The 9,788-nt window shown below is 53.5% G+C and overlaps 1 protein-coding gene across 1 annotated transcript in view; it reads right to left on the reverse strand.

The window, feature by feature from the left end:
• Nucleotides 1–9,788, reverse strand: part of MMRN2 (multimerin 2) — an 18,517-nt gene that overhangs the window by 7,128 nt on the left and 1,601 nt on the right. The window contains exons 2-5 of the mRNA XM_008060119.1: nucleotides 1,626–1,754; nucleotides 1,433–1,539; nucleotides 1,252–1,332; nucleotides 100–273 (exon numbers count right to left, since the gene is read on the reverse strand). Coding sequence (XP_008058310.1) covers nucleotides 100–273; nucleotides 1,252–1,332; nucleotides 1,433–1,539; nucleotides 1,626–1,754 — 491 coding nt within the window. The remainder of the gene's footprint in view (nucleotides 1–99; nucleotides 274–1,251; nucleotides 1,333–1,432; nucleotides 1,540–1,625; nucleotides 1,755–9,788) is intronic.

Raw genomic sequence — 9,788 nt, forward strand, 5'->3', positions numbered from 1 at the left:
GGGGGTGCGGCTCGGAGATTGGAGCCTTCCTTCCTCCTCTCCCACCCCTCCCCACGATGTGACCAGGCTCTTCCTTGGCCCCTAGAGCCTGTCACTCACTGAGTTCCGTCTGATTTGCCTCCATGGTTGCAGCTGTGAGGCTACTAGCCAGGGCCTTCCTCAGACTTGGGAGGCTGTCTGCCATCTGGTGAACGTCATCCTGGAGATCTCCTAGCAGGCGTTCCTGCTGTTCCTGTTGCACCTCAACCTCGCTGATCTCTACCGCCGGGTGGCCTGAGTACATGCCAGACATCAGTGTCAAGGACTAACTCACCAGGCCTTGGCAGAGGAGATTCAGGACTGAGAGCAGGGGAGGTATGTGCTGATGTCCTCTGAGCAGGAGCTTAGAAAAGGCTTTAGCCCCAAGAGGGTAAACGGATAGCAAATGAGCCTTCAACCCACCTCCCATACCCACTACAAACATGAACAATCATGGCACATTACCCTCCTCAGCATGTGGGCACTCAACATTCTCAGTAGCCCTTGTCAAGAGATAGGAGTTCATCATATGGTAAAACTCATTTGCCATCTCAACCTTGGGCGCAGCCTAGAAAGGCCCTGCCACAAATGGTATTTCTTGGTGGGTTTCCTGTGCTGACTTCCTGGCCCTGGTTAGAGGCATAGGGGAGGTTGGGAAGGCTTCTTTCAGGTATAAGAGCTTGCACCAGATGATCCAGTCTTTCCCAGAAAATGGGATCAAGAAAAAGGGTATGTGTGCTAAGCCAGCAGGCAGGCAGCTGAGGGCCCTGTGAACCTGGTCCACTGAGGGGGAAGGTGGTGAAGAGCCACAGAGGAGACCTTGCTGATTCTAGGGGGAAGGTTTTCCAAAATTAGCACTGCCTGGCTGGGTGCAGTGGCTCACTCCTGTAATCCCAACACTTTGGGAGGCGGAGGTGAGAGGATTGCCTGAGTCCATGGGTTCGAGACCAGCCTGGGCAACATGGTGAGACTGCGTCTCTACAATAAATAAATAAAAATAGCTGGGCATGGTGGCTTGTGCCTGTAGTTCCAGCTACTTGGAAAGTTGAGGCAGAAGGATCACCTGAGCCCAGCAGATCAAGGCTGCCGTGGCTGCGAGCTTGCACTGCACTCCAGTCTGGGTGGCAGAGTGAGACTCTGACTCAAAAAAAAATGGCACTGAGGAGGAGGGAGGACTGGATACATGAGCTCTGCCAGCTTGCCATGCCTGCCTCTTCCAGGAAAGCAACACACCAGGTTCGAAGCTGGCTGACCCGTCCCCAGGATCCTGGTGGCCATCACCTGAATCTGCAGGCTCAAGGATCGCCGTGGAATCTGCAGAAGAAAGCATCAGATGTTGATCCTAGCAGCCAGCAGAGCTGCTTGATCTCAGGGATTAGAGGACAAGGGTGGAGGGGGCCGCAGGGAGCCCTACCGTGGTGCTGGCAGTTGGGGCCCCTGAAGCCCGGGCAGCACCTCCAGGCCACGGAGGTCAGCACTTCCTGCTTGACGTGGTACACGGGCTTGTGGGTCATTCGGTACCTGGGGAAGGAGGGCGGGATCAGTGACTCCTGGGCGAGCCTGTACAAGGCCTGGGAAAATGGCCGACTTGCCCTCCCCCCACTCACATGACTTTGACTTTCTGGCAGTCTGGAGCCCCTTGTGGACACGGCTGCTGTGAGTGGACGAGGAATTTCTCCGTTTTGCAAGCAGCTATGAAGGTGACCAGCTTGGACATCTGATAGGGGCACCAGTTACTGGAAGACAAGTCAGAGGAAAGGACTGCTGAGCCTCACCCTGGTCAACGGGATGCTGGTGCTGAGCACCCTGTCCAAGCCTCCTGCCCCTGCTGAGATCCTGGAATCCATTAGCCTAAGGAGGGAGCGTTCTACATCATTCATCTCCGGGCTCCAGAGTAAGTGCCCCATGATTCTCACGAGTAAGGGGGGCACCTGCTCCACTGCCTTGCTGAAACTTCCTCTGGGCAAGCACAGAGAGGAGGCTGAGGAGCCCACCAGAATCACACAGCAAAGTTACCCACAGAACCAGAAAGGCTTTCACGGTTTCTCCTGGTGCCAGGGATGCAGAACGGTGCAGCTGGGGTTGGAGAGTCCCGGGTTCAAATCTTTCACACTTTCCGGCTATGTGACTTTGAGCAAAGCACTTAGGGAGTTTCACTTTCCCGGTTTAAGCAACAGAAATCGTAATGCCCCCTTCTAAGTGGGTGGGTGAGTACCAGGTGCCTGACTCCTAACAAGTGCACCATGAACTCGGCTCTACTGCTCCATTCTGGCTGCCCTGGCAGCCTGCCCGCTAACTACTCATGCCTTTCCTCACCAGAGACACTGCTGTAGCAAGGGCACCGGCTCCTTGGCCATGCCCATTAGGACTTTTATAGAAATGGACTTTCAAACAGTTGTTGTAGGGGAAGGAAAGCAGCTGGGTGGGACGGCCTCCTCTCTGGGAAAGGCCATAGCACTGAGATCCTGCAGGATGGTTTGGAGGTCACGCTCAGCATCCCAAACACCAGAGAGGTGGCGCCTCCATCTCTGCCTTTCAGAGCACCAGCATGTGCTGTGGTGGTCCCAGCAGTGGGAGGATGCTCATGCTGATGAGGCCCCAGTTCACTGACCTAGTAGGTGGCCCCACAGGGTCAGTGGGAGGGGTCAGTGAGCCTATCCCCTAGCAGTCAGCTCCTGGAGAAAAACTCTCCAGAGATGCAAGTGGCAATGAATGACCTCTAAGACCCAATTCAACACAGCACCTCTTAGGTGCCAGGAGCCCAGGCTCAAGCTCAGCACTCAGAGTGTGGATATGGAGGTGAAAACTTTCCCTTCAGGGTCCCAAAGAAGAGCAGGTGCTCTCAGAAGGGGTAATAGGTGCCAGGATCTGTAGATAGAGTCTTGCTTACTGCAGTCTCGATCTCCTGGGCTCAAGCGATCCTCCTGCCTCAGCTTCCTGAGTAGCTGGGACTCTGGGCACATGCCACTATGCCTGGCTAATTTCATATTTATTTTTTATAGAGGTTTCACTATGTTGCCCAGGCTAGTCTTGAACTCCTGGTCTTAAATGATTCTCCCGCTTTGGCCTCCCAAAGTGCTGGGATTATAGGCATGAGCCACCACACCAGCTTGGGCTTTGTCTTGAAGGGAGAGAGTCAGATGAGCACCAGGATCCATGTGTGGGGGTGGGAAGGAGCCGCAGAGGGAAGGCTGGGGAGGTAAGGAGAAGCCAGACCTGGGAGGAGGAGCTGGACCCTGTCCTGAGTGCATGGGAAGTCCAAGAGGGGTTTCAGCATAGGAGTGTCCTGAAAGAGCCACCCTATTTCCTTGTTGCAGAAAGGGTGAGAGGGGCAAGAGGTAAAGATATAGGTGGTTGTATCAGAGGCCAAGGTGGGAGATAATGGCAGCCTGAACTGGGTGATGGTGGATATGGGAGAGGTGGCCACATCTGTGAGGTATTAGAAGGCAATGCTCAGAGGCCTGGGTGATGGGAGTAGCTGTCAGTGCTGGGATTTTGTTCTCTGGAGCTGGTCTTTGTCCTGGAGCCATCAGGTGCTATCACACAGGGATAATTCTGGGAAAGGCAAGGGGGACACTTGAAGGGGATGGAATACCATATCCATTCCGAGTGCTGAGCCTCCAGCCTGCTTTCCCACTTGGCTCCCAGAAGCCCGGCAGCCAGCCTTTACCCTCTCAGCAGCAGACTGGAAAGGCTTCTCAGGAAAATGGCCCTGCTAAGAGGAAAGATCTTAAAGTTACTGACATCAGAGATTCCCCCAACGAAATAGCCCAACCAGAGCATCCTATAACCAAATGGATCAGAAAGTGGCATCCAAGCATTCCAGCTTCCAATCAACTTCTCAGTCTCCTTTCTCTTAAGTGAGCAGACATCTCAGGATCACCCCTGAGAAATATCTCTATTACAGAAGAGGAGGTCAAAATGGGCAAGTGGAAAAAAGTCAACTTGGAAAAAACCAAGACCATGCAAGGAGAAGAGAACTTCCCCAAAATGTGCACTAATATTTCCAGATTGATAAGAGAAATTTCTGCACCCAAGAAACAAGAACAGGAAGCTATAAAAAATAATGGAGAGGATGGGAAAGAAGGGTTGGATATTCAGAGAACAAAAGAGAACTCTTGGAAATTAAAAGCATAGCAGTAGATATGAAAATAAATTTAATAAAAATGTTAGAGGGTAAAGTGAAAGAAGTTTCCCCAAAAGAAGAGCAAAAAAGCCTGGGCACGTTGGCTCATGCCTGTAATCCCAACACTTTGGGAGGTCGAGGCGAAAGGATTGCCTGAGCCTAGGGGTTTGAGACCAGCCTGGGCAACTTGGTGAGACCTCGTCTCTACAATAAATCAAAAAATTCGCCGGGCGTGGTGGTGCATGCTTGTGGTTCCAGCTACTTGGAAAGCTGAGGTGGAAGGATCGCCTGAGCCTAGCCGGTAGAAGCTGTGGTGGCCATGAGTGTGCCACTGCACACTCCAGCCTGGGTGACAATGAGACTCCGATTCAACAACAACAACCAAAAAACAGCCGGGCTCGGTGGCTCAGCCTGTAATCCCGCGCCTTTGGGAGGCTGAGGTGAGTGGATTGCCTGAGCCCGCGGGTTCGAGACCCGCCTGGGCAGCGAGACCTCATCTCTACAATAAATCAAAAAATCAGCCGGGCGTGGTAGCGCATGCCTGTAATTCCAGCTACTCGGAAGGCCGAGGTGGAAGGATCGCCGGAGCCCAGCAGGTCGAGGCTGCGGTGGCCGGGAGTGGCCACTGCACTCCAATCTAGGCGACAGAGTGAGACTCCAACTCAAAAACAACAACAACAACAAAAATCACCATCGTGTGGTACTGTAAGCATAAGAGTTTCTGGGCCTCATCCAAGCCATCCTGAGGTTGGAGCCTGAGCATTAGCATCTTTAAGCTCTCTGGGTCATTCCAAGGCACAGCCCAGGAATGCGTACAACTGTGCACAGAAAGTGCTCCACCAAAACGAGGGAAAACCAAGAGAGAGAAATCATGGTACCCAGGATCAGGTTCCAACTCAGAAACTAGGTGAGGGGAGCCCCAGACAACAATGGGCTGTGGGGATAAGGGGCAACAATCCAACCTGGAGCACACCAGAAGGCTCTTGGAGCAGCATCTCCAAGAAGACGCAGCTGGTCAAACAGCCAGCATGAGTGAGAGTGTTGAGAGCAGATGTGGACAACTGGCTGAGAGTTTAGAATTGGAAGATAGAAAACTGAGCAAAAGAAAAAAGCAAGACAATTATTTATGCCCGGGAAAACCAGAAGTTTGCATGGAGGCAAAAAAGATTCATGGTTTATTTCAAGGTTCTACTCTAAGCAGTATATACACAGTGCTATGAATGCGTGTACATGCATTCACTTTGGAGTTAGGGGGTGGGCTAGGAATGAGAGCAGAGTCATAGATGAAGGCAGCAGAAATGTAAGCATGTCATTCAGAGATACAGAGATAAATGGGAAGGATCACCTAAAAAGTTGAAAGTCATTGTCTTTGGGGAACAGACAGCCCTGAGGTTTCTGACTATCCTAACAAACCTTGCAGAATCAGTTGACTCTGACCCAAAAGTCACCAAACTTTTTCTCTAAAGGGACAGATTATAAATATTTTACACAAGACCAGCTACATAATCTTCAGGGCCCACTGCAAAATGAAAATGTGGGGTCTCTTGTTCCAAAATTAAGATGGAGACACCTAGCATGGGGCCCTTCAGAGTCCAGGGCCTTGTGTGTGACTGCACACATCATGTGTCCCTGCAGCTGGCACTGATTTTAGGCTTTCCAGGCCATATGGACTCTGTCACATATACTCAGCTCTGCTATTGTAGCACAAAAGCAGTCAGGACATGTAAATGAATGAGTCTGGCTGTGTTTCAATAAAACTTTATTAACAAAAACAAGTGGTGAGCCAAATTGGGCCCACTGGCCGTAATTTTCCAACCCCGCCTACTGGTACGTGTAGATAATAAAAATGACACTTAAATAAATAAAAATTATTTCCCTCTGGAAAAGAAGATGCAGATGAATCATCAACAACATTTTAAAAGACAACAAGTGGAGAGTTTATCTTCTAATGATCAAGACTGACTCTGAAAGCCGAGTAATGAAAACAGTGGAGCACTGACCAGGATTTGACAAGCCAGTCACAGGGAACAGAGACCAGGAAGGAGTGCGTGCCTCCCTGAAGGATTAGTAAATGGTAGAAAGGGGGCACATCAAGATCAGGAAGGAAGGAAGGAAGGCTGGCTCACCCAGTGCTGAAACAGAGGACTGGAAGAGTGCTGGACGTAGAGCTCAGAACTTGGGTGAGAAGCCTGCCTGCACAGACACCTGCCGTGGGCCCCATAGAAACTCCTAGAATGTGGGCTCAGCCCTAGGGAAAAGTATCTCTCTAGACCAGTGATTCTCCAAGGAGAAGAGGGGACTTTCTGCATGTGTATTGTCATGACTGGGTGGTGGGTGCTACCCATGACTGGACATCTAGTGGGTGGGGGCCAAGGATACTGCCAAACACTCTACGATGCACAGGACAGCCCACGCACCCCACAACAAGGGATTATCCCATCCAAAATGTCAGTCGTGCCGAGACTGAAAAACTCTCTCTAAACAAGACTCCTTTCCTGACCCACCCTCTGCCAACTGCTGAAGGCCTAGAAAGCCTGTGCCCTGGGCACGCCTGGCCTGGTCCAGCCTGCCAGGAGAGACGGGGACTTTCCACCTCGAGCTCCTGGAACTGGAAACTGTGCCGCCCACCCTTCCTGCCCAGGAACTTTCTCTTCTGACCCGCCTGGACCTCGGGCGCCAGTGGCTGCTGTTCTCCCTGTCCACGCTCCCCTGCCCTGGGCAGGCCCTCCCTTGGCACAGTACAGGCTGCTGGCCCAGCAGCCCTGGGAACATTCCTGACCTTTGCTTTGGTTTCCTCCAGCTCTTGGCAGCTTCTCACTGGTCCTCGGCACCCGTGCCCCTGGCCCAACTTGCTGAAGCGCCCCATTGTTCTCACTGCCCCTCCGTCTCAGGCCGGGTCCCTCTTTGAACCCTCCCCTAGGGAGTCCTGCTGAGAGGAGTCATCTAGGGAGTCATCTCCTAATGGTCTGCTGAGGGGCAGGTGCTAGCCCAGAGTGGGTGTGGAGGTCGGGGTCCTCTGAGCTGGTTGGAGCCTGTCCTTGACCTGCCTGTGGCCACAACCTGCTGCCTGCCCTCCCAGACGGAAGAGTCTGCTGATCCCTTTGGAGTTTCTAAATGGGAGCTAGGAGGCCTGGGCTCTCCTCCCCTTCCTCCTTCCTGAACTCAGGGTGACCTTCAGCAAGGCCTGGAAATGTGAAGAAGCTGTGTCCCTGGGAGCATGGGTGGGCGGGGGGGGGGGGGGGAGAGTGGCGCGTGGGTAGTGTAAGGAAGGCAGAGAGCCTCTAGCAGGGAAGGAACCATTAGCTGGAGCTTCCTGCATAATGGATGTGCTGCCACTGATGTGATCTCAGCAGCCTTGCTTTCTGAGGCTCTGAATCCAGCCATTAACGTAGACATCCCAGGGGGGCAACTCGCAGGGCTTTGTCCTTGAGCCAGAAAGGGGCAGAGAAGCCTCAGGCCCACTCAGCAGCCAGCCCAGAGCCAGGGTTCCACCAAAGTTCCCTGAGTGTGGTTCTGGAAGCTTCGGCTGTGGCCAGAGGAGGTTCTTTCCTATTCACGTCCAGGGACCTGTGGTCGGGTAGCAGGAGCAGGATGCAGGAGGTGCAGCATGGCCCAGAGACGGTGGCCAGGGCTCCAGCCGGCTCCGGTGTGACCTCCAGCGATATGCTGGGCTGCAAACTCCCCGCTGCCAAAATCCCAAACGCTCCTTGTGTGAGGGTCTACGGAAGCCTGCTGTGGGTGACCGAGGCCAGTGAGGCTGCTGGGAGCACCATGTCTTTCACTACCACCCCTCTTGGGGGGGATGAGGCAGAGGATAACTGAGTGGCCATTTAGGAGCTTTGTGGCCCTGGGTAGCATCTCCCATTGCTTTGAGCTGCCATGACAATGTGGTAGATGGGACACCTTGCCTGGGGCTGAGCATGGTCACTATGGCAGCCTTAGTCCCACTAGGGTAGCAAGTCCTGGTTCTGAAGAGTTCAGATTCTAAATGCCCCCACCAAACCCGGGAGCATGAAAAGAGCCCCCTCCTCACAGAGTCCCAATACTCATGTTGCTGGCTCCCTAGACATGCTCCTCAGTATCCCCGGGGGACCTAGGAAGCAGTTAACAATGTCCTTCCTCCACCCCAGGACCTGGCTGTCCCTGGACATAGTTGTTCTGTTCAAGATTCTCCTTGCGAAGGGTCTTATTGGGATCTGTGTCCAGGGCCCGCCCTGACCTGGGACTCTGGAAGCAAGTGTGAGGGGCAAATGCAGGACAGGACGCCTGGCTCTGGCAGCAGAGCCCCATCTGCTGCTAGTGTGCCTGGCCCACTGCCCCCTCCCCTGCAGCAGGAGGGGGCTGGAGCACACTTCCGCCTCCCCTGTCACAGAAGCGCAGGAAGCAATCAGCCCAGGAAGTCACAGCGGTTCCTTCCTTTCTCACCAGCCCCTCCGGACGCCTAGACAACGTGGGCTTGGCCTGTGGGGACCACAGCTGCTAGAGCTGTGGAAAGGAGACCTCAGCAGGCAGGGGGGCCCAGACTTGGGCTTTTCTGGGCCAGGTGCGCACAAAGCCTGCCCCCCCAGGGAATGGCTGAGGGACCCCCACAGGGCTGTTCATCAGCAGTCCCCAGTCCCTCAATCCCTGAGGCTAAGGGAGCGCTGTCCCTCCCCACATCCAAGGCAGTGGGGAGAAAGAGGAGCAGCCCCCTTCTCCTTCCTGTCCACTGAGTCCCTTCATCCTCCCTTTCATCAAAAGGAGGAAGATGACACAGAGATTCGGCATGAGGGAAGAGAGAAGGCTTGGTCCTCGGTCCTGAAATCAGAGCTGGTGACTGGATTTCCCGGATCAAGAATCACCTGCACCTCCCAGCCCTGAGCGCGTCTGGGGGTGGGCAGGAATGGGCTTCTCCACAGCCAACTGCTCAGGCCACTTCTTCCCACGCTGCCAGTCTCTCCCTCACTAAAGATCGATGTGCACTTACTTACTCTCACCCTTCTGCCACCTCTCCCTGGTCAAATCTGCTTTTGGGAAGATGTCCAACAAACATTGACCTGGAAGCATCAGAAGCTGAATGAGACCTATCCCAGGCAGCTTTGTCCCATGAGCCAACGCTATAGTGACTTTTATACATCCAGATAGAAGTCTCTGGGTGAGGCCGGGCTCGGTGGCTCAGCCTGTAATCCCGTGCTTTGGGAGGCTGAGGTGAGTGGATTGCCTGAGCCCGCGGGTTCGAGACCCGCATGGGCAACTTGGCGAGACTTCATCTCTACAATAAATCAAAAAAATTAGCCGGGCATGGTAGCACACGCTTGTAGTTCCAGCTACTCGGAAGGCTGAGGCAGAAGGATTGCCAGAGCCCAGCGGGTCGAGGCTGCGGTGGCCGGGAGTGGCCACTGCACTCCAGTCTGGGCGACAGAGTGAGACTCCAACTCAAAAAGAAAAAGCAATTTATCACGTACAACATATTTAATAAACATATGCATTACCTCACATACTTATCATTTTATGTGGCATGCATACTTAAAAATCTACTGCTTAGTCAGGCTCGATGGCTCAGCCTGTAATCCTGCGCCTTTGGGAGGCTGAGGTGAGTGGATTGCTGAGCCCGCGGGTTCGAGACCCACCTGGACAGCGAGACCTCATCTCTACAATAAATCAA

The sequence above is a fragment of the Carlito syrichta genome, unplaced genomic scaffold (assembly GCF_000164805.1).
Source record: "Carlito syrichta isolate Samal-C Ts95f unplaced genomic scaffold, Tarsius_syrichta-2.0.1 Scaffold304516, whole genome shotgun sequence".
Lineage (NCBI taxonomy): Eukaryota > Metazoa > Chordata > Mammalia > Primates > Tarsiidae > Carlito > Carlito syrichta.